The sequence below is a fragment of the Paroedura picta genome, chromosome 4 (assembly GCF_049243985.1).
Source record: "Paroedura picta isolate Pp20150507F chromosome 4, Ppicta_v3.0, whole genome shotgun sequence".
NCBI classification, from domain to species: Eukaryota; Metazoa; Chordata; class Lepidosauria; order Squamata; family Gekkonidae; genus Paroedura; species Paroedura picta.
The window spans coordinates 88,029,570-88,054,360 of record NC_135372.1 but is presented as its reverse complement, the minus strand read 5'-3'; the positions used below and the strand labels follow the sequence as shown (position 1 = coordinate 88,054,360).

The 24,791-nt window shown below is 45.6% G+C and overlaps 1 protein-coding gene across 1 annotated transcript; it reads left to right on the top strand.

Annotated features, from left to right (window-relative positions):
* Positions 1–64: 64 nt before the first annotated feature.
* Positions 65–23,875, top strand: HECTD3 (HECT domain E3 ubiquitin protein ligase 3). Its single transcript, XM_077333943.1, has 21 exons — positions 65–403; positions 2,051–2,211; positions 3,654–3,746; positions 4,830–4,965; positions 5,903–6,018; positions 7,088–7,201; positions 8,522–8,604; positions 9,085–9,250; positions 9,692–9,773; positions 10,672–10,854; positions 12,667–12,719; positions 13,062–13,126; positions 13,831–13,934; positions 14,412–14,531; positions 17,929–18,018; positions 18,399–18,605; positions 20,414–20,543; positions 21,254–21,328; positions 21,913–21,994; positions 22,302–22,373; positions 22,813–23,875. Exons 1-21 carry the CDS (start codon positions 65–67, stop codon positions 22,895–22,897), a joined length of 2,556 nt encoding a protein of 851 aa, XP_077190058.1. The 3' UTR covers positions 22,898–23,875.
* Positions 23,876–24,791: the final 916 nt, after the last annotated feature.

Below are 24,791 nucleotides of genomic sequence, written 5' to 3'. Positions count from 1 at the left end.
CCTGCCCTCGCCCTCGCCCTCGCCGCAGGCTGGCCGGTGCCCGGGAGCGGGGAGCGGGGCCGCGATGGTGCCTTCCTCCGCCAGCGAGTCCCCCCGCCAGCTGCTGGGCCGGCTGCGCTTCCTGAAGGAGGCGACGGAGCGCTTGAGCCGGGCGGAGCCGCTGCCCGCCGCGCTGTGCTACGTGCCCCGCGAGGTGCAGTACAAGATCTGCAAGGACCCCAGCGGCGCCGGGCTCGCCTCGGCCTCGGGCCGCAGCCTGCTGACGGTCTACGACAACCCGGGCCAGGCCGGCGGCAGGAAGGGCCCGGGGCGGGGCACGATCGAACTGCGCAAGGGCTCCTGCATTCGGGCCAGCGGCGAGAAGTATTGCAACGGCCACGGCCTCTGGGTGAAGCTCTCCCGGGTGAGTGAGTGGCCACCGGGCGCGGCTGGACATTTCCCCTCCCACACAGGTCTCCCGCCCGCCGGGATCTCATCCCTGGGGCCTCTCATGCACCCTGTCTTCACCCTGCCAGATGTGTGGCTACTGGGACTGGGGGCTTGGGTGAGGAGGAGAGGAATGTGCTCTTCCCAGGCTCAGAGGCACTTTCATTACTGCAGGATGCCAAGGTGGAACTGTAACTCCAATTCGGTGCTGGAGGAAGGAAGGAAAAGGAAAATGCACCCTGTTAGACCATGGCTAGCCACCTTCAGATAATCTTCCTGTTGGTGTGCTTTGGGATTTGGCAGTGTTGTCCTATGCGCAGTAACTGGCCTCAACCCAATGCCAAACAGCTCCGTCACTCTTCAGCTTCTTGAACATTTTCTGCTGTATGCTGAGTCTGTTTTCAGCAGTGGTGTACAGGGCAGTGTTTTCCGGACATCCTGGTTCCCCCCTCAAGGGAGGGTTTCTAAGGGTGGAGTATTTGCTAGGAGGCCAATTTCAATGTTTTATGATGGCACAGAGGATGGGTCAGCCTAAGGTCCACATTTCCCCCCTTTTAAAAGTAAAATTTTCTACTGTAGGCAATTTCTACTCCAGTTTGTGAAGTTTGCTGCATGAGGCTTTAGCATGGAGGCAGCAACACTGTTCTGTGGCAAAAAGACACATGAGAACTAACTATGAGAAAACCAAAATAATGCACTGTAACAACAGGTTCCAGAAACATCGCTGGTATATTGACGGGCACATAATTGATCAGGTTAAGTGTTTTAGATATTTAGGAGTCAGCTTCCAATATAACGGTGGCCATTACGCCCATATACCTTCGGTAACAGATTCCGCAAAAAAAAAAGTGCTCTAGCCATCCTTAGATTCTTTCATACCAAAGGTGATAAATTTATTCCAGCAGCCCTGAAGCTTTATTCTGCGAAGGTATTAGCGCAAATCCTATATGGTATCCAATTGGGTCCTTACAGGAGCTATGTGCTGCTTGAAAGAGTGCAATCAACATTTTTGAGAGATCTTTATAAAACACCTAACTGCACACCAAATGTTGTTCTACGCCAAGAATCTGGCCTTCTGAAGGTAGAAACCCACTCCTGGCTGACAACCACCAATTACTGGCTAAAAATTTACCTCTAAACTGAGGGACTAATCCCGAAATTTTTAGCAGTCTCCACACAATTCCCATGGAATAGTAAAATCATTGGAAAAATCCAAACTGGGCCTCGATCCAAACCACCTGATAGAACTTGGCCTTAAAACAGCCAAAGCTGCCGTACGGCAACGTCTTTCTGATGTAGATTCTCAGGAGGAATTCTCAATTCTTCCTAGAATCTATAGCGCTCTGAAAGGATGGTCAGGAAATACTCCAGCTCCGTATCTCACAAACATCTCAATAGCAATGTATATCTCTGAGCCTTCGGGGAGGGCGGTATATAAATCTAAATAAATAAATAAATAAATAAAATATGTACATCTCTTCATATAAACAATGTGTTCATGTTCATTCAGTGAACTGTTGGACTCGTTAGATAAGCCAGAGAGGTATTTTAATGTTCCAGATTGCACTGGTTGTACAGCATTTCAATATGACAGCTCACCCAAGGGTGCATTCTTTCTTTGCAGGAACAGCTGGAGGAATACAAGATTGGCTGTGACCTGGAGGAAGGCTGGATACTTATGTGTAAGCATGTTGATGGTGGGGACAGGCTGGTGCCAGTGGAATCCATGGAGAGAATCCAGAGGCAGCAGCAACTCTTTGGGGTGGACTACAAGCCTGTGATCAGGTACGGGGCCCCAGAACCGTCTCTGTGATTGAAGAATTGTCTCCTGGGGACAAGCTAAGATTGACCATGAACTTCTGACTAGCAGAAATTACCAAGTCAAATGTGGTTGATGGAAGCTAAATTAGGAGTTCCCAGTTATGTTGCTAATTAGAGTGTTTCACTTTTGCTCAGATCTTGCCTCTTGATCCAGAGGTTTGCCCTTCACCACACAGGTTGGCATTGGTACTAGGATTCCAATATTTGCAGCACCAAAAGGGAGACAAATTAATCAAAACACTCTATTCATCGTCTTCATTTCTTGTTTACCACCCACTTGCAGCTGCTTCTGATCTGCTGCTTGCCTGCTGTTTTGTTATTAGCTATGTGATTTAGGTCATTTGGGTCATCAGAGCAGTGATGTCATGATTTGATACCATAAAGCCAATATAAAGGCCAGGTACAAGGATTTTGATTTTAACCTTTAAAGCCATCTGCGACCTGGGCCCCACATACCTAAGAGACTGCCTGACTGACTATACCCCCCAAAGGGCATTGTGCTCAACCAATTCAAACAGGCTGGCAATCCCTGGCCCCTGAGATATATGTTTGGCCCCTACCTGCTGTAATGAGCTCCTGGAAGAGCTTAAGGCCCTCAGAGGTGGCTCCATTTTGAAGGGTCTGCAAGATCCTTCTGCCATGCATTTGACTGGGGCCAATAAGTAGCAGCACCGTTCGAATTGACCCCCTCCGGCAACGAGCTCCCCTGGGATAAATGGGATATATTCACAGGCAATTCAGACATTGAGGCGGCAACGGAATTTGAGTGAGGCGTTTTGATTTCTTTTAATTGGTTTTTAACTAATGTTGTTATTGCTCTTTTTATTTTAAGCATTGTGTATTAATTACTATGTTGTTAACTGTCTCAGGTTGGTTTGCTGGGAGGGGCAGTCATAGATATCCAAATAAATAAATAAATAAACAAACAAACGAGAACGTGGAAATATTGCCTCATTTTGAATGACTGGTGGGAGGGAGGAATGCTGCAAACTCTATTGCAAATATTCTTGATCCTTTGCTCAGCTCAGCAAAAGGGGAGCACTGTGTGAAAACGTTTTCCAAAAACTACACTTGCCCATTTAGCACGTCATTCCCTGTAAAAACTATCAAGAACATGGTAAAAATAAGTTTGCCCCAAAAATGCAAGTATTGAGCATTTCCAATCATTGTTATATTAGATAAATGTAAATTTGTTGATGTTTGAATAAAGCATAAGAATAGTTGTTAAAGGAATTATGGATTAAATCATTTCAAGGCTTAAACAAATAGTTATATATCGGCCCTTTGAATTCTTTTCATGTATCTTCCTTGTTTTAAGTTCTGATGGTTTAACTTGAACTTCTCATTTTGTTTTCTGTATGACTAAACAAGGATCCATTCTTGTTATTGGCTTTCTTTTATTCCAGATGGAAGCAGGTAGTGGATTTAACATATTCCCTGAATTTCGGAGCAAAGCCAAAAATCATGGAGCCAGATGCTGCTGCAGTGGAGAGACTCCGGTAAAGAGCTTGCCATTACCTCTGTGGCCGTAAGATAGGGCTAGTAGCACTGGCAGCGGTGCTTGGGTAGAAGAGGGAGTAAAAGTAACATCTGGAGGGATCATGGCTCAGTGCTAGAGCATCTGTTTTACATGCAGAGGATTGCGGGTTCAATCCAGCTTGCTGGAGGGCAGTCTAAAAATCTGTAACCACTCCACGGGAGCAGTATAAGTAAAACAGTAAGGGCCCTCGAGGAGGGTCCTGTCTGGGATGTGGAAGGGTGCCCATTGGCCCTTTCCCCCCGGAGTGACAAGTGGGGCGCCCAGCGTGTCACTCCGCGTGTCAGTCCGGCAACAAGGGACTAATCGCCAGATCCACCCACTCCCCACCGTGTGCTGCCTTCACCCCACCGCCACCATTGGCCGCGGGCCTGCCGACAAGGCAGGTTGGCGGTGACCCTCGACCGGGAGGCAGCAGGGGGGGCATTTGCCACTGGGAAAAAAGCCTTGGGTGGGGGGAAGACTCGGGGGGGAGTGCCCTTCCCTGCTGCCCAGGCGGCGGGGAATGGCAGGGAACGGCTGGAGCTGTTAATCTCCATCCCTTAATCTCCTTTCTCCCTCCTATCCATCCATTTCTCTTCTGCCTTTCTTTCTTCCATCGCTTACTCTTCTTTCTCCCCTTCTCTCTCTCTTTCACTTTCTCTCTCTCTCCCTTTCTCTACGTCTGCCTGCCTGCCTTCCTTCCTTCCTTCCTTCCTTCCTTCCTTCCTTCCTTCCTTCCTTCCTTCCTTCCTTCCTTCCTTCCTTCTTTCCTTCCAGGGGGCCCCCTCCTGCACTCACCCACTGCCCACTAGCACCCACTTTTTACAGCGGGGTTAATTTGTAGTCTAATAAATAAATAAACAAAAGACATTGTCTAAGACTCTGGTCAGCCACTGCCAAACAAAATAGACAATCCTGACCTAGAGAGAACAGATGCTTTGACTCAGTATGACCACTTCAAGTGAAGAGGAATTGGGAAGCTAGGAGAGCATGACCAATTATAAGAGAATAAAGAGATAGTGGTTCCATCCAGTTTATATAATCTTGACCCTTATTCTGTTAGGTTTGTGCCTCCCACGTGGAGTTATGAATGTGATGAAGATCTGGTGCATTTTCTCTACGATCACATTGGCAAGGAGGATGAGAACCTGGGCAGCATCAAGCAATATGTGGACAGCATTGATGTCTCTTCCTATGCGGTATTAGCATGGTTACGGGCTCTGTTTGTATAGGGACCTCTCCCTCACGTGAACTGCTTTCTGTTGCCTTAGGATCATAGCTCCTGGTAAAGCTTTTGCTAGTTCTTGGGGTAGTTAGGCAGTTAATCTGTGATTGTTATCCAAAATCTAAGAGCTAAGAGGTTGTTAAGCCTTAATTTGTTGTGGGGAAACAAGCCCAGGAAATCTCAGTGCCAGCTGCATTTACCTATTTGGCACCAACTATGAAATGGCCATTTTACTGACAGTGGGGTAGGCGATAGTTTTATTGGTTTCTGAAGAGCCAGCAGAGTGATGTGCTATGTTTCATCAGCTTTTTGTTAGTTTAGAAGTAGTTTTCGCAATATGTAGTGCTGTTGCTGATGGTTCAGTGTAGACAGAGAATCATTATAGAAACAGTTGTGCTAAAACTGAAATGCCATGATGTGTGCTGACGTACCGTGCTAAGTGTTTCCTTTGCAGATCAGCTGACTTCCTCTCCTGGGCTGGCTGGAGAGATGCTCAAATCCATTAGGTGGATGCTGTAGGTTGTTATCAGGGATGCTTCGGCATGTCAGACTGAGAGTACTTCTTTGAGGTACTAGAACTGGCATCCTCTTGAAGCACAAAAGGGTTCCTATTGGTATCTGAAAGCAAATTCTTTGCAAACATAGTCAGGTGGTACTGTTGGAAGAGCTGGTGTTTTTTTCCCCAGATGCCTGGCTATTAGTATTGCCCATCCTCTGTGCAGAATGATGTTTGTTTAACTGTTTCATTTGCCGTCTTCCAGTTTTCTAAGCCCATTTTTAGTCCATTGAGAAATGAAAGCAAGTCAGTGCCTTGTAGGTTGCTTGCAGAGCCAAGTATCCAGCCTATGGGTGCGTGTGTGAATGGTAATGATCCTGTCTTTCTCCACCTGGCTCTGCTCTGCTTCCCTCAGGAAGAGTTCAATGTTTCATGCCTGACAGACAACCATGCAGATACCTATTGGGAGAGTGATGGGTCCCAGGGCCAGCACTGGGTCCGTCTCAACATGAAGAAAGGCACCATCATCAAGTGAGCAACTCATCTGTCTCTTTCTTATCAGTCTGTGCAACTGGGTTTCCCTCCCAGTCACTAGGTGGGGGGGGGGAGGAAGGAGGCACTGATCTAATCAGTGCACAAAGGAGGTGACTTTCATAATTGAAACTTGTTTTACATGTCCTCATGGACCATTAGAGCCATCCTTAGCCAACTCATGTGTTTCTAAGTTCATTGACTTCAATGACACTTAGCGTATGATTCTGCTTAGGGGAATGTTGTATGATGTTTTCTTCAAGCAGGGATGGGTAGTTACCAGACTCTTGCGAATGGCTGTCAATGGATAACTGCCTCAATCCTGCATGAGGACTGGTTGATTTTGTATATGTACCTTAAATTGAACCTCAGAACTAATGGGCAAGCAATGGAGCAACTGCATAATAAGTATAATATGTATGCATTGCTTGTTTCCTGATGTGGTGGAACAGGCCTGCAGGCTGTGTTCCATCCTGCCATTCAAGGTTTTCTCAACATCTGGAGCGGCTTTTCTCTCTCTCTCAGGTAGCCTGAGATCTATTAGCATGTGTAGATCTATTAGCATTTGTGTGGGTTGAGGTAAGTCTAGAAAGCAATTGAACTTTCCTGCCTGGAGATGCATTATAGTTTAATAGACACACAAGGGGATTGTATAGCTGCTCACATTTATCATAGTGCCTTACCTCCTATAGAATTGAATGCTCTTGTCATGCAGTCTCAGATTGTGGGCAAACCCTTTGTTTAATATTACCCCCTCCTTTCCATGTGGAAGAACAAGGCTGTTCCTTCTCCCATTATTAAACTGCCCCTCTGCAAGACATTGCAGTGAGGGGCAGTGTATAAATCAAATAAATAAATAAACAAAAACTTGATAGACCTTTGTAATCACTGATGTTTTCACAGAACTCAGCCATCATTTATTGGTCACCAGATTGAAATTTCTTTTGGGAGTAACTTGGATTTCCTTGGTGCACAATGGGAATTCTGTTCTGAGGTTGTTAATCTTCCAGCGCTTTCTCAATTTAAACTTTTCACTGTCCCCTTTCTTCCTTTTAATTCTCTCTCTAAGGAAACTGTTCCTGACAGTAGACACAACAGATGAGAACTTCATGCCCAAGCGTGTTGCTGTCTATGGTGGTGAGGTTGATAATCTGAAGAAGCTGAGTGATGTGGGCATTGATGAGTGAGTGACATTGGGGAGGGGAATTTGATGTGGGGGGGCAGGCTATGAAACTTGAACCTCTGGCACACCATGTCCTGTCAGTGGAAAGGCTATGGGTTTCCTAGTAGTATGAGAAAGGGGGAAAGGAGGGAGGGAAAAGAGTTATCCTAAGCAGATGGTCATGCAAAGCAGTAATCTGTCCTGTTTGTCTCAGTGAAGGATACTGATGCTGGTGGGCAGTGTTCTGTTTTTGAACTTAGAGACTGTCCCATCCCAGAAGTAAAATGTGAGGGAAACAACAGGATTATTTTTTATAAGTAAATGAAAATAAGTTCCTTGTTTTCTAATCACCAAATACCTGCTCCAAACAAAATTATCCTGCACTTTCCCCTCTAATTCACTTAGGCCAGTGGTCCCCAACCTTTCTGAGGCTGGGGACTGGCAGGGCAGCGGGCTGCGCCCACGGCCCGCGCATGCGCGGGCTGTGCCCGCACATCGCGCCCGCAGGGCCGTGCATCACGCATGCGCGAACGTGCCATGCGTTGCCAAATCGCGCATGCGCGACACTTTCTCACATGTACGCATGCGCAAAAGTGCCGCGCGTGCGCGATTTTGGCCACGCATGGCGCATTCGCATATTTGCGATGCACGGCCGCGGCCCTGATTCCCTCTCCCCGCCCTCCCGCAGTAAGAAGCTTCCCGGGCCGCAAGCTTGCGGCCTGGGAAGTTTTTTACTGTGGGGGGGGCGGGGAGAGGGAGCTGCGGCCCGGCACCGGGCCGCGGCCCGCAGGTTGGGGACCACTGACTTAGGCCACAGCCCGTGTGAGACTCCAAAGGAAGGGAGTATCATAGAATCATAGAATTGGAAATGGACCTCCAACGTCATGTAGTCCAACCCCCTGCAGAATGCTGGGCTGCAAGAGCCAAGAACCTACACAATCCTTTCTGTCCACCCACTTACAATCTGCTATCATTGTGGGACACATGCAGCTCTCAGGGCCTTGCATGAAGGCGTAAGAGTTGCTGTATGCCACTAGGAAGCTTTTTTTTTTGCCGGATTCCACATGTCCAGGGTAATGTATAATGGCTGTGTGTGAGTGAGCTGATATAGCATCATCTTTCCCATGCTCCTCAAAAGGATGTTGGTGGATGTGTGGGTTATCCAGCAAGTTGGAGATGGAAACATGGCTTCCTGGAATCCAGCTCCCATTCCTCGACAAATGCAACCTTTCTTCCATTTTCTTATCCATATAAGGTGAAAGAACTGCCAGTTGGAGGGTAACTCTAACGCCTGGTAACTCTACCCTGTGCCCCAGGAAACTGATGCTTTTGTGTCCTTAGGAGCTACATCGGGGATGTGTGTGTGCTGGAAGACATGACTGCTCACTTGCCTGTCATTGAAATCCGGATTGTGGAGTGCAGAGGTTTGTGGGTGTCAGGGTGGGGGTGAACCACTTGCTTTTTGGGAAGTGAGGTGCAATGATGTGGCCTCTCTTCAAAAACAGTTTCCCTGCACATGTGTATGTGTGCCCACACCTACACCCCAGAGGGTTATTGTGGAATTAGGTCTCACTGCTTGGCGTCTGCTTTGGTGTTGCTTATTTGTCAATGCCCTTTCAGAGTACTTCCTCCACAAAAAGGACTGGAGCCCACAAAAGCTTTCATCACAATAAATGTGCACATGGCACATCATCTCTGTGGTGTTTGCTTCAACAGATTAACATGGCTACCACTCTGGAATTCTCCAGAAGTGATACTGACATTTCCCCAATTCAAGCTGACCTTGCAGTAATACGGACTGGGTTTTACCTTCATCGTTTCTCTCTTCTTCTCCCTTCACCAGGGGAAAGCATTCCTTACTTGACTTACCTTCCTGAGCTGCATTGTCCTTCCTTTTTAAGCAGATGATGGAATTGATGCCCGCCTCCGGGGCATAAAGATCAAATCATCTCGGCAACGTGAACTGGGGCTCAATGCAGATATGTTTCAACCAGCCAACCTGGTGCGGTATCCTCGCCTGGAGGGGACGGACCCTGATGTGCTGTACCGGCGTGCTGTGGTTATCCAGAGGTATGGAGCAGGGAAGGCGAGTAGCAGATGGTAGGCAAACTGCTTGAAGCTGAAATACATGGTGTACAGAAGGCCATCTGCAGCTGTGTGTGTGTGTTGGGGGGGGGGGTAATAAGATAATTTGTGTGTTTGCCTATTCAAAAAGAGAACTCCAAGGCCTTTATCATTAATGTTCCATTTTGATTTTGCAGCCAGATTGTTTTGCGGAACATTGCGGCACTTGGATCTCTCTTTGGAGGGAATCTCTTAACTCAGTTAGCCAGTGTATGCTTTCTTTTCACAGAGAAAAGGAGAGATTCTCACAATCATTGTAGTTTGCATCTGAATGTGTGGCATAGCTTCAAGTATCCTTGTTGAAAGCAATACAGAATACATATGCTTTCATCACACTTTTTTTTTCATCCTTTGCCCCAAACTACCTTTTTCTAAATATTCTGGCAGGTTTCTCAAGATCTTGGACAGTGTACTTCACCACCTTGTTCCAGCCTGGGACCACACACTTGGCACCTTCAGCCAACTCAAGGTGCAACTGGGGTGCTTGTTTCTGTACTCTCTTACTTGAGGCACTAATGAAATAGGAGTCTTGTGCCACTTCTCTAGGGAAAAGTAGGGCTGCCAGGAGCCGCTATGGACTTCCAGGCAAAGATTACTTCTGGGACCCTCCCCTTCACATTCAGGAAAACACATAATTAGAATTGGCATGCTGTAACTATCCTGGAGTAATATCTTGCTCACAGGACCCCCCAGGATAATCCATATTTCTGGAATTTTTACCTTTAGCATCCCCACCCTCCAGGAAAAGGTTTTGGTTCTAACCTTTAAGGCCATCCATGGTCAGGGTCCAGCATATCTGAAGGACCGTCTGACTCTATGCTCCACGCAGGGCAGTATGCTCTATGAATCTGAACAGGTTGGTGGTCTCTGGCCCATTAGAAGCATGCCTGAGTTTTGACCAGAGCCAGGGCCTTTTCAGTCCTGGCCCCAACCTGGTGGAATGAGCTCCTGGAAGAGCTGAGGGCCCTGTAGGAGCTTTCACAGTTCCACAGAGCCTGCAAAATGGAGTTCTTCCACCAGGCGTTTGGTTGAGCCTGAGTGGCAAGACATTAGTTGAGTCCCTCCTCTGAATTCCCCACTCTGACCCCCCCCCATGGGGGCATGGGAGCTATATGCAGTCCATTGAGGGCCAGGAGGGGAGATGGGTGGGGAGATGCTGAGGTTTGGGGTTTTTAAATTGTATTTTTATTGGATTGTTGTGAACCGCCTCGAGCTGGCCGGCTGGGAATAACATCAATATATGAAAATAAATAAATAATAATTAAGATAATAATTTTGTGAATAGAGCCATGCTGGTTACAAATGGGCAGGGAGACGGACCATCAGAGCTCTGCTGGCTTTGACCCAGTCTTGCTTTGTCATGACAGCATATCAAGCAGTTCCTGTTGTTGTCCAAGCGACGCACAGCATTAATCACCCAGTGCCTCAAGGACTCTGAGACTAGCAAGCCAAACTTCATACCACGCCTCTACATCAATCGTCGCCTGGCCATGGAGCATCGTGACAACCCAACACTTGATCCCAGCTGCAAAAACACTGTCTTCACCCAGGTATGGATACCCATCCGACACAAATGCCAGGAAGAAGGAAGTGAAATTCTATCTTTGCTGCCTGCCAGGCACATTATTATGCATTAGAAATCCTTTTCTAACCTAGATAGCCAAAGCTAGTTCAATTCACATAAGAAACTTCATATACCCCACAAACACTTTTGTATGGCCATTCAGCTCCATGCCCTTCTGTGTGGATTGGAGATGTACCACTCAGTATTTCGTTATTATATGTTACATTGGGAAATTCACAGGCTGGGCTCTTGCCGAAAGTTGCTGTATATGGAAGGTTTTCCATACATGTAAAAATGATTTCCCACTTTCCTTTTTCCAATGCACCCCAACCCAACCCCCGTTGCTGCTCCTGAGGCACAGAGCCCTCAGAAATAGCTGGGTGAGGTGTCAGAGGTCTGCCTCAGAAAGAGGGAATAAGTGAAAGTCATTCCCCTTTGCATGCTTGGAAATTTTAGGCATGATCAAACCCAGAATCTGCCTTTGTGGCATAGATGTATCGAGTGCTTTGCTGAAAATGATTGGGTCTTAATCCTTGAATTCCCAGCAGTGATATGGATTTTATGCTACATTATAATTTCTGAGGCATTCCCCACAGGATGGCTCAGAATCTCTGTCTAGTCTGATTACTGAACAAAGCTTGAGACCAGTAGCACTTTTAAGATCAACGAAGCTTTCACTGTGCTAGGATTGAGGCAGTTACCAGACTCTTGTGAATGGCTGTCCATTGATAACTGCCTCAATCCTAGCTCAGCTATAATTGCCCAGTTAATTATGCATCTGAACTCTAGAGAAATCTTCCTGGCAATTAACACCCCCCCCCCCTTTACCTATATGTATGGACATTTTCTTTCATTATATCTGAAGTTCGGTCGCACATGAAAGCCTTATATATTGAATAAAACTTTATTGGCCTTAAAGGTGCCATTGGACTCAAACTTTGTTCTGCTGCTTCAGACTAACAGAGCTCCCCACCTGAATCTAGTCTGATTACTCTTTTTCCAAGCAGCCCAGGACCACAAGAAGTTATCCTGATAACAATCTTAAGTTCTATTGAGACAGTGTGATTAGCACGAGGTCATCACTAATTTTCATGATACAATGGTGATTTGAACATGGGTCTCTCCATTCCTAGTCTAAATATTAGTCTAAACCATTATACTACCCTGCCTGCTAGAGTGAGCTAATGGCTGAATGATGTAATGGTTAGGAGTGGTTAGCTTGGTGTAGTGGTTAGGAGTGTGGACTTCTAATCTGGTGAGCCGGGTTCGATTCTGCGCTCCCCCACATGCAACCAGCTGGGTGACCTTGGGCTTGCCACAGCACTGATAAAGCTGTTCTGACTGAGCAGTAATATCAGGGCTCTCTCAGCCTCACCCACCTCACAGGGTGTCTGTTGTGGAGAGAGGAAAGGGAAGGCGAATGTAAGCTGCTTTGAGCCTCCTTCAGGTAGAGAAAACAGCATATAAGAACCAACTCTTCCTCTTCGTCCTCCTCCTCCATCAAAAGCAACACTCCAGCCATGCATCATACTGGGCTTGAAAGGAGTACCGTCTCATTTTGTAGTTCAACATCCATAAGTCATTGATAAACCAATTGCTTTGCTCACTTATATCCCAGTTATAGTAGTTGTTCAGGAGCTAATCCTATTTTGAGAAATTTGTTATTTCTATGCATCAGGTGGGTTGTGGGCTAACTAATAGGAAGAAAGGCACACATATTCCTGGTGTACTGAGTGTAAATAGAAGAACTCAAACTCGCTCATTCCTTATGACTTCTCTGCCTTGACTGCTTTTCTAGGTTTATGAAGGTCTGAAACCCACTGACAAGTGTGACAAGCCCCGGGATTATAGGTGAATGTTTACTTATTTATCCATCCCGCCTCTTTGATCCCCAAACTATTTGCTTCTTCTAGCACAAATGCCAACACACTATATATGACAGGGCTTCATAGAAGGCAGAAGGGGAATCTCTCGAAAAAAGACAGGGCCTCATTCTTGAAAGAAGACCTTGGTCTAAAAGTGTGCTTATGCATGCACACACACACACACACCCAACCACCCTACAAGGTACATAAGTTCCCAAGGAGACAGAGATCTGACTTATGACTGCTGTCTTTGACATCCCTTACAGCAGTGCAGGGCTCCCTGCTAAGGACACCGGCAACTTCAAGTGACTTTTTCTATTCTTTGCAGGTGGCCTCTTAGTTATGACCAGTGGTGGGAATGTAAATTCATAGCTGAAGGGATCATTGACCAGGGTAAGTTCCAGGTACTGTGAAGTCTGAGTTTCTGTACATTTGGCCAAAATGATGGTTGTCAGAAATATGATTTCTGAAAATATTTACCTTTCATTCGAAGGAAGAAAAAGAAAACCAGGTGTCCAGCCATCATAACTATAGGGGGAATAATACTGGATTGTATACAAATAAATACATTTATTAAATATAAATAAGTAATGCAAAGGATGAGTAAATCTCATAACTTTGCCCCAAATCTCAGTATCATGATCTTTGTTTACTTATTAGATTTCTAGACCTCCCTCCCTGCAGGTTGGTTCAGTAGTACTACAATAAATTTAGAGAATGTGGAGTCCAAAGTTTGACAATATAGAGACCCATGGTTGAGAAGCATAGGTCAGATGGGCAGGGTCATGCAGAGCTGGGGACTCTGTTGCTGCGTTGCAGGTGTCCATTTGGCTGGGGTTCCCTACCTTCCATACCTTGATGCAAAAATGCTTTATTTGATTAAAAGATTTAGTTTACAAAGTAATGGTTGTATGAACACATGAACTCTATATGTGTGCCTCACCCATACTTCAAGATTACTAAATATGATGAGATGAGATCATTCATTGTTTCCAAGATTTATTCTTGGGACATTGCACATCCTGCAGGAGGCTGGAGGTGGTGGCACCAAAATGAAATTGGCAATATCAGACACATTCATTAATTTTTTTCCTCAGGTGGTGGTTTCCGGGACAGTATTGCTGATATGTCTGAGGAGTTGTGTCCTAGCTCAGCTGAGAGCCCTGTACCACTGCCTTTTTTTGTCCGCACATCCAACCAGGTGCCAATAACAAGTTTGCTTATTCAAGCTAAACCTTTCCTGCTTACCAGGGACATCAAAGAGGCATGTGTTTGAGAGACAGTTAATGTAATGATTTGAACGAGTGTTGCAGCAAGAAAGTTCCTAAAGGGATCCAGTTTCCAGGGGATCAAGGAGAAGTTGACACCCTAGTTCCACATCCTTATTCCATCCCTGCTGCCATAATATCCATAATGTCCCCAGAGCTACCCTTTCTACATAATCACTCAGTTTTGTTTTGCCTGGGGCATATAATCTTGGAGGGGCAAAATAGTATTCCCAGTCATTCTTATGCCCAGAATTTTCCAGTGTAGCACTGTATCTGCTAGTTTTTCTAACACAGGATCACCTCTTTTGGGTTGGGCAGCTCTGACTTTTGGGATGGTTCTCTGTTATGGCATCTGGGCTGACTATCTTCATACTCTAGCTTGAGCCCTATACGTTTGACTTTTTTTTCAGGGTAGTGGTACTGGAGAGGCCCGAGATATGTATGTTCCCAACCCATCCTGTAAGGAGTTCACCAAATATGAGTGGATTGGGCAGATCATGGGTGCAGCCCTGCGTGGCAAGGAGTTCCTGGTGAGTGTCAGATGGAAATTATTACCCCTTGATTGATACTGGTGGTAGAAACCAAGTGGGCCTTCCCTTCCTTTTCCACTGCACCAGGTTATTTCCAGTCACAACAGGTGATCAGTCTGCATGGCAAATCCAAGAATCCACATGAGCTTTTTTGAGTTGGGATCTTATACATAGAAGGAGTTACATATTTTCCAGGGGCATATAGTATCCTGAAATATGACATTTTCTTCACCCAAGTGATCAGCGTAACATTTCATTGAGTACAAAAGTTAATCATTACCTCCTCCTGGGTGACAACTTCATGTAGCCTGTGGAGTGAATGACCAAGTGAATGATACGGTGAGGTGGGTGCCGCACCAAATGGCTGCCACAGGAAGCAGAACCAGCACAAAAAGGCGTACAGTTTCCCTTGTGCTGTGGTGGCAGCTGCTGCCAGAGCAACATTTTTAAAAGCCTGCACAGCCAATGAGAAAACTTGCTGGGCAAAAGCCTCACCTGCCTATCCACTTCCTAAAAGCACTTGACAGCCATCAGGAAAGGTGTTTATTTTATTTATAATTCCATTTATAGCCTGCCATTCCCACACAGTGGCTTGTGGCGAGTAACAGCAATAACCCTCAATAAGATCCCCCTAAAACAATAAAACCATCTAAAAACCGACTCTTGGGTGTGATAAATAAAACCCTCCCCCAGCTCCACAGCCTCAGGGGAAACAGCAGTAGGGGTAGCCCAATGACCTGGCTGGCCCAGGGTGGGGCCCAGCTTGACATTGCACTGGCCTCAACCAAAGACCTGGCAGAAGAGCTCTGTGGGACCTCCAAGCTGTTCCTGTGAGGACCCTAGCAGCCGCTTTCTGTACCAGATGAAATTTCCAGGTCAGACAAGGGTAGACCCACATAGAGAGAGTTACAGAGTCTGGAGGTGGCCATTGCATGGATGACTGTAGCCAAACAGTCCGAGGACAGATAGGGCACTAGTAGCCTCACCTGGTGCAGGTGGCAAAGTGCCGTTAGGGCTACTCTTGTTACCTGGGCCTCCATTGAAAGGAAGGCATCCAGGATCACACCTACATTTCTGGCTGGGGGTGAGATGTTGAGATGCACCCCAGTGAGAATGAGTAGGCTCACTTCCTGATCTGTCACTTTCCTGCCCAGCCACAGGACCTCCATCTTGGAAAGGTTGAGTTTCAGGCGACTCTGCTCTAACCGTTCAGCTATGGCTTCCAAATAACTAGCAAATGTATCCAGGGGTATTTCGGGCAGCTGTACATCAGGAGATAGAGCTGGGTTTCATCCGCATGTTGGTGACAACACAGTCCTTAGCTCTGGACCAGCTGGGCCAGAGGATGCATGAAGATGTTGAACAGTGCAGGGGAGAGAACTGCTCCTGGTGGAACTGGACAAGGGAATTTATAACTGCTCCCCCACTGCCACCCTCTGTGTCCGGTTCCAGGGAAAGGAGCACAGCCACTGTAAGGCTGTTGGTGGGCATCATTGCATCCACATGAGGGATTCCTGCTTTAAACTTTAAAATTGGCAGGAAAGTGCCAGGGTTTTCTCTTCTCAGCTAGAACAGGAGTGTGCTAGTCCCAGAGCCATTTTTAATTGATAGAGACTATCTGATTAAAATTTCTCACATTGGGATTAAGTTTTTCCTTTGGACACTGATAAAATGAACCTACCAATTGCAGGCCTTTTCTGACATTGCCATTAGCTGCAGGGGAGCAGTGGTTTGTTTATTTACATCATTTATAGTCATTCTCACTGGGACTCAAGGTGGATCATGCCATGTGAGTTAAATACAGTCAGCAGGATGGGACATCCAGTAAACAAAACAATAAGGTTTGGATTTCAGAAATCCCCAAACAAGCAGAAATTTGAAAATAGAGTTGAGACAAAGCTTAAGTATTATCACACGTGACATGATACAGAAATTACATAACAGGGTCATAACAGTAAGAGATAGTATATTCTGTACACAGTGGCACAGGCCACAGCTACTATGACCCTTACCAAAGGAACGTTCAGAAATATTTTATTACAGGACCTTTGTAAAAAGGCTCTTTTGAATAATTCAGTTTTGCGTAATTGCAGAAAGCCGAAAGTGTGGGAGAGATACAGAGATGGGTGTCATTCACATATTGATGGTATCCAATTCCAAGCTACAAATTATTTATCCTAAGGGTTTTACATAGGGGTTGAAGAACATGGCAGATTAGATGGCGTCCTGTGAAATCCTACACAAAAGATAACTGGGTTCCCTTTGAGTCTGGTCCATGAGAGACCATTTTAGCCCCAGTCCAAGGCCCATCTCCTGATCCCTTCTGAATGCCTCCACTGGATAGCATGATTATCTATTAGGTCCAACAGGAACAACAAAAAAGCATGACCTTGGTCTACATTCAGACATACGTAATCAACTAAGGCCGTCAGGACCATTTTTGTTGCAGAGCCCAGCTTGAAACCAGACCAAAAAGGGTCCAAAGCACGAGTTGTCCAAGAAGCAGCTTTCCCTGAGTTGTATGAGAAGAATCTGTGTTCTGTCCCCTTTCCATTACAGCTTTGCTCTAGTATATGGTATGAGTAAAGTTGAGTAGGAATGAACAGCTGTAGTGTAGGATTCTTTCCTATGTCCATAGAGTGCTGATGTTATTAAACTGTAGCTGTTTCCATGCTACAAATTGCCAGAATGGTGTTAGTATTGATGCAGCCCTCTTTTTGACGGATTCTCCCATGACAAGAGAGAATTCAGGTGTATTAAGAAAAAACAAAGCCAAAGTTCTTGCCAGAAGTGCGCTACTGATTATCCATCCATTAAAAATAAAATAAAATTGAGATATCTAAAATCAATGAGTTTGGCCATATCATTCGAACCTGTTATGCACTGCACGAGATTGCGGCCTCATTTTCCTACCTCGGTCTAGTTCTAATAAAATGACAGCAGGCGACTTGATGCAAGAATCACCCCTCTAGTGGTTAATTGTTCATGATTATAGGTGTGTATGAGCCTCTTGTGGCGCAGAGTGGTAAGGCAGCGATATGCTGTCTGGAGCTGTCTGCCCATGAGGTTGGGAGTTCGATCCCAGCAGCCGGCTCAAGGTTGACTCAGCCTTCCATCCTTCCGAGGTCGGTAAAATGAGTACCCAGCTTGCTGGGGGGTAAACGGTAATGACTGGGGAAGGCACTGGCAAACCACCCCGTATTGAGTCTGCCATGAAAACGCTAGAGGGCGTCACCCCAAGGGTCAGACATGACTCGGTGCTTGCACAGGGGATATCTTTACCTTATAGGTGTGTTTGGGTATTCTTAATAAGTAGGGCTTAGGATACATTGCCTGCCTTCCTGAATGCCACCTTTATGGAGCACAGAAGACTGTATCTCCTTTCTCCATCCGTAAGGTCCTGGCCCTGCCTGGCTTTGTCTGGAAGCAGCTGACAGGGGAGGAAGTGAGCTGGAACAAGGATTTCCCTGCTGTGGACTCTGTGCTGGTGAGTCACCGGGAGGAGACTGATCTGTGGACATCATTGATGCTTGCGGTCAGACTTCTGTTGAACAGATGTGCATAGATTTGGGGTGCTAATTTGGCAGAGCAGCTTTCTTAATCTAAAACTGCCATTTGGTTGAAGGGGGAGCTTTCTCCCATATTTATATTCAACACAGGATAAAGGCCCACAGATATGACAGCTTGCAACCATACAATTGGTGCAGGTACCCAGCCATGATGCATATTCCCTCAGTCATGGGAATACATTATAAGGGCCATCTGGAGAGGGCTTTAGTTTATATGAAGTCCCAGCCAAATCCTTTCTGCTCCCACCTGTCCTTGGAAGAAGTGAATGAGATAACAACCCCCCCCCCCCATTTTTAGGTGAAGCTTCTGGAGATGATGGAAGGAATGGACAAAGAGACCTTTGAGTTCAAGTTTGGAAATGAATTGACTTACACCACAGTCCTGAGTGACCAGCGCATGGTGGAGCTCATCCCGGGGGGCACTCGCACTGCAGTACGCTATGAGGACCGCCTGGACTTCATCCGACTGGTTCAGGAAGCAAGGCTAACTGAGAGCAAGGAGCAGGTAGCACACCTTGGCGCTGTGGAAATGGGACCTTGCCCTGCTTACCTGGAGTCCATTCTCAATCAGCCAGTGCCTGTTTTTCTTTCCTTGGCTGCCTCTTGTGTTCTTGGTGATTTGTTTTCCAGAGGCTGGAGAGTTCTCTCTCATGGAACCATCATTGCCTTGTAGTTGGGACACACAACAAGGACACATTGCCTTTACATTTCTCCACCCAATTTTGAGTTTTCAAGCCTTCTGTACCCAGTTAAGTTTGTCAGCTAATCAGGAAAAAAAAACAGCCTGGCCTGTGCTTGGCCCATTAATTGGAGTTTGCTATGCAGAATTCAGTTGGATAAACTTTTTACAGCATGAAGATACATGTGATCTCCTCTTACTGCAGATCAGGCAGCCATTAAAGGGTTGAGGTCTGGCTTGAAAATTAATAATTGGATCCAGCTTCTTCATCTCATAATTCCCCAGTAGCCTAAATATCTGGATAGAGCCAAGAAGGTGTTGAATATCTGTCTCAGGAATGTTGAAGAAGTTCATTATTAAAACCTCGCCACCCGAACCACTAAGAGTTTGATAATAGGACATTTTGGGACAAGACGTTATTGAGAGGGAAGTTGAAGCTATAATAGGTAGTGAGCAACGTATGCAAGCAAGATGTATAAAGTAATTATTTATTAGATTTCTAGACTGCCCCTCCCCTCAAATGGACTCAGGGCAGTTCACAACATATATAATAAATACACTATAAAATCACATTATAAATGCATTGTAGAATCACACATTAAAAACACATTAACATTTAAAAGTTCTGTTTTTTTATCCACTGCTCAATCTGGTTCTTCTGATGGTCTTAACAGCAAGAATGATCCAGAAGTAAATGGAGGGAGCCCCTAAGTTTTACTGGCTGTGTGTGTTCTGGCCCAACCAAATACTTGATGGAACAGTGTTGCTTTGCAGGCCCTGTAAAACTTAGGTAGTTTCGTAAGGGCCTGGGTCTCGGTTTCTTCAAAAGAGGCTGAACCACTGCCTCCCTTAAGCTCCCTGGGAATGTCCTGAATTTCAGGGACAAATTTATTATTTATCTCCCAGAGCTGCTTCCCAACTCTCTTATCACCCAGCATAATGGGCAGAGATCTAGGGGACAAGTGGTTGGCCTCACTCAAGATAGCACCCTGTCCACCTCAAACTGAGGGGTGAGCTCTCTGAAATTCTCAAAGCTCATCCCACAAGGCAGCCAATACATATTAGGAGTCATTCCATGTTGTACTCATGTACAACACGACACCTCTTCTGAGTACAACCTTCTGAAGCTGGCACCCTGCAACTTGTGTTCAAGACAAGCCCCCCCATGTCCCATCATTCCACAGAATGTACAAAACATAAATGTTCAGGAGGATATTTTTATATAGGAATTAGAATGCAGTAAATTGGAATGGCTCAGGAGACCAATAAGGATAATAATGTATTCTGTTGCAAATATCACCTTTCTTCTACAATGTCCTCTGTAGCTGCCTTTCTTTAACATTGTATGTTATGCTTTAGACAGGTGGGGGGTTTTCCCCCAGGGAGAATGGCTAAGTATAAATGAAGATAATAAATAAATATGCAACCTAGAGTCTAATTTTTAGTACTTCTGAAAGACTGGTTATTGTTTTCAGAGGGTGGTTTGATATGTGAGGAGATTCTGAAAAATACTATCAGACAAGTTGCATTGCAGCATGTGGGATGGCCAATATCTGGCTTTTTCTGGAGTTCTTTCCAGTCCATCCTTCCAGAGCTACATACTGCATCATCCATTCCTTCTTCCTGCCTTTCAGATTGCTGCCATGCAGACTGGACTGCTCAAAGTTGTGCCTCAGGCTGTGCTGGACTTGCTCACTTGGCAGGAATTGGAAAAGAAGGTCTGTGGTGACCCTGAAGTCACAGTTGAGGCTCTGAAGAAACTCAGTAAGTGTCAAAGGAGTTGCCCTCTGTTGGTAGCAAAGTCAAGTCTAGTTCTTACCTGCTGCACTGGGCAGGGGCTCACAGGACATCCTGCAGGAGGAGGAATATGTGAATTTAAAAGAGCGGTGTGTCTGGCAACTAGGGCAACTGGGTGCTTAATGTTAAAGCTACATTTTAGGGATCAATACCAGGCATTTATGAGCTAGCATGGTGTAATGTTACAGAAGGTACAGCATCTGCTTTGCACGCAGAAGTTCCGGGGTTTGGTCTTCATGATCTACAGTTAATAGGATCAGGCTGTAGCTGAAATGAAAGACCTGAAACTCAAGAGAGCCGCTGAGAGACTAACTGCTAGACCATACACATTGTCAACTCCCCTTTCCTGGTGGACAGATAACAGCCCTTGATAGGTCAGGGTGTATAATGGGTTAGTGTTGGATTATGCTTGGAGATTTCAGGCCAATCATTCTCCCTCAGTCTAATCTGCCTCATAAGGTGGCCGTGAGGGGGAAATGGAGGAGCTGGAGCTTCTTAGAGGAAGGATGGGATAAAAATTTCCTAATAAAATGAGGCGGAAGATATCCTGCTCTGTGTGCTCAAAGGAATAAATGAAGTGTGCATAGCCTTTTTCATGAGTGTGATGGTGTTTAGCATATTTTGGGCCCATTGTGAGTTATGTGCTGTGTTTCTGTCCTTTTCCCTTTCTTGTGTAGCTCGCTTTGAGGATTTTGAACCATCAGGCACCAGAATTCAGTATTTCTGGGAGGCACTAAACAACTTTACTAATGGTGAGGAATTACAAGCACAGAGTTATTAATGTTGTTATAACTTTATGTATATAAGTTAGACCATGTGTCCAACCTGTTATTTTTTTTTTGGGGGGGGGGTTCTTCCCACTGAATACTGAACACAGCAGCTTTCTGCAGGAGCTTTTTTGGGATTGAGGATGGACAACCAGCTGAAATAATTTTCTATTACTTTTTGATGATACCTCTTGCTTAAAGTATTGAGAGGAGATCTCTAGGAAGGTGGCATATATTTTCTAAATAAATAAAAGACCAGGGAAACAGAGGGAGGAGAATGGAGGAGATTAACCTCCCAGGAGCAGTTATAACCCACACTGCTGTCTATTCCACAGCTGAACTGTTGTTATTGTTTTATAATTTGCATTCACACCTCTGTCTCCAATATTACCTATATTCCACTCCTGTCACACACACTTTTGTATGAGTTTGGCTTGTGTTGTCCAGCACTTGCTGGATCAGGAATGGTTCCTGGATTTCAAGGCAGTTTTTACATACATATTGAACACGCTTGCTGTGGAGAGGGGCCTTCTTGAGAGTTCCTGATGGCTGTGTATTCTTCCCCTCAGAGGATCGAAGTCGCTTCCTGAGGTTTGTCACTGGCAGGAGTCGACTTCCTGCTCTAATATATATATATCCTGACAAATTAGGGTGAGTGTCACTTAATTATCAATGTATGTGGTCATGGGAGATGGGCAGCAGTCTATAACTGGGATCGCGTGAAGAACTTCTGCGAATGGGATTACCATGCGCCCCCTTTCCTGGTGCAGGCCAAAATTGCCCCCTGCTGCTGTTGAGGAGAAAGAGTCCTCTGGGAACAGCACTGAGGGGGCCTTGAAGATCTGCTGCAGGGTGCACATCTGTGAACACTCTCCTTCCTTGGTGGGGTGCAAACCTGTTTCTGTTGTTGCTTAGAATCTTCCTTCAGTAAATCTCACTGACTTGTTCTTTCTCCAAGCTCTGAGACTACGGATGCCCTTCCAGAATCATCCACTTGCTCCAGCACACTATTTTTGCCCAACTATGTCTCGTAAGTCTTGCTCAAGAAAACTTGAGCAGTATGTGTGGGAGGCAGTATGTGTGGGACATTGCCCCAGGGGCTGTGCCACGGGCTTGAGAATGACAGCTGCAAGAATGGTGTGGTTCCCTGCGCGGTATGGGGCATGGCCAGAATATAATAGGGAGGAGCAGCTGGGGAAAGGGGGGGAGGGTCTGACTATGACAGCTTGTGAGATGATGTCCATAGTAGTTAGTGTAGCAAAGAAAAGAGATAAATGGGCAGGAATTCAAGATACAGGGAGTAGTGCCTGTCATTGATAAACACAGAGAGATGGCAACTTGTTTTAGCAAGGCAAGGCAGCCAGAGAATGGTGGCATGCTTGGGAATTATGGGGGACTGTTTTGGGCCAGAGCATATGCAGAAATGTAAACATGAGTTCTTGCTACAGCTTTTACTTTTTCATTTGCAGTGCCAAGGTCTGTGAGGAAAAGTTGCGTTATGCAGCATATAACTGTGTGGCCATTGACACAGACATGTGTCCATGGGAAGAATGATGCTACGTGGGACATCTCGTTAAGCAACTCTTCTACCTTTTGTGGTTGATACAGGAATGACTTTCTTACTGTACTTTCCTCATTTCCCAAGCTTGGGAAAGTGTGTGTGTGTACACACATAAAACAAATTACAATGAATGAAGGTGGCCTTGTATTGACAACCTGAATCAGATGCAAAATTGATGGATCGGGCCTTGTACTTTAGAGGAATAAGGCCAAAAGACACAACAGAAATAATGAGACATTCTCACATATCTGACCAAATTGAGAAAAAAATGGAAAGTGAAGGGATGGTGTGGCTTTAGTGGCACTATCTTGTTTCTCTCAAAAAGATCCTCCAAATTATCTTGACAGGCAATTATCTAAAATGTATTTTATAGTTATATTTGGAGTGACATACTTTGGGATGTTTTTTATTTGTTTACATCTAGTTACCTTTTTATTTCAATTCATCCTTATAGGATTGAACTGAACATGAAAGTTCCACAATCAACTCTCTTTATCCTTGCTTTAACATTAAAAACCCCGTGTTTGAGTCAGGACTGTGGAATTGAAAGGTGATGGGTTCCCCCAATAGTGCTTTGGTAGGTGGATTTTCCCTGAAGAAATACTACAAGGGGAAGGAACCTATTGTTCAATTCAAAGCGGAGCTCCACCACCATGACTGTTTTTTAAAGTAAATATTGGGAGATTGGACCACAGGTCTCATGAGTCTTAATTTTTGTGTCTAAACTCAAATTAACAAGGAGAGAATCACTGATTATTGAGCGCTTTTGGGAGCTGAGTTCAAGACATCCTCCTTCATAACAAAGGCACCAATTCCATGTGCCTATCTCTGTGTACCAGTACAAAGTTTTTAACCTAAGTGATGATTTTGTTTGCTTGAGCTGTTCTGTTTGAGTGTCATGTTGCAGGGATCTCCTCTTACCACTAGTGGGCATTATGGAACCATTAATTAAAAGGAATGATATTTCTCAATCTTCCCTGTTTCCTTTCTTCCCCACCCAAAGAATATTTGCAAACAGGCATGACATATCAATGACTTCACCCTCTGAACTTTGCCGTCTGCCAGGCCAGTGACCCCTGCCAGCCCTTGCTACTCTGGTATCCTGGCCATTACTTTGAACCTCACATTTGTTAGACTTTTCTCTTTCTGAACCACCTTGGCAGAGGGAATCCTTTATTTCTTGGGCAATTTTAGTGATGTATGTATGAGAAGGAAATCTGGCATTCTGAAAACAATAGAATTTATTAATCACCTTTCTATGATACTGCAGAAGAGCCTCTTGTGGCGCAGAGTGGTAAGGCAGCCGTCTGAAAGCTTTGCCCATGAGGCTGGGAGTTCAATCCCAGCAGCCGGCTCAAGGTTGACTCAGCCTTCCATCCTTCCGAGGTCGGTAAAATGAGTACCCAGCTTGCTGGGGGGTAAAACGGTAATGACTGGGGAAGGCACTGGCAAACCACCCCGTATTGAGTCTGCCATGAAAACGCTGGAGGGCGTCACCCCAAGGGTCAGACATGACTCGGTGCTTGCACAGGGGATACCTTTACCTTTACCTTATGATACTGCAAAAAAATTAAACAAGCCAGTTGGAGGGAAGTGTATTTTGAAGTTATACTCCAATTGTTTCAGTGGGATCTGCCAGTTTCCAGGGCTAGATGGAGCCGTCACTTTCACTTTATGCAAATAGATGCAGCTATAAAAAGATACATATTATTTCTCACTAAAATGAGTAGACTCTCTTTGTGGAGCTGGAGGGAGCCCCCTGGCTGAAGAGTTCCATCCACCTACTGGGTCCAGGGGGTGCTGTCTGGCTGCTGGCTGCCTGGGTGGGCCATCAAGCTGATGGCTATTGTGGCCGCATAATGGGCCCGATTGGTAATTGGGGAGGTG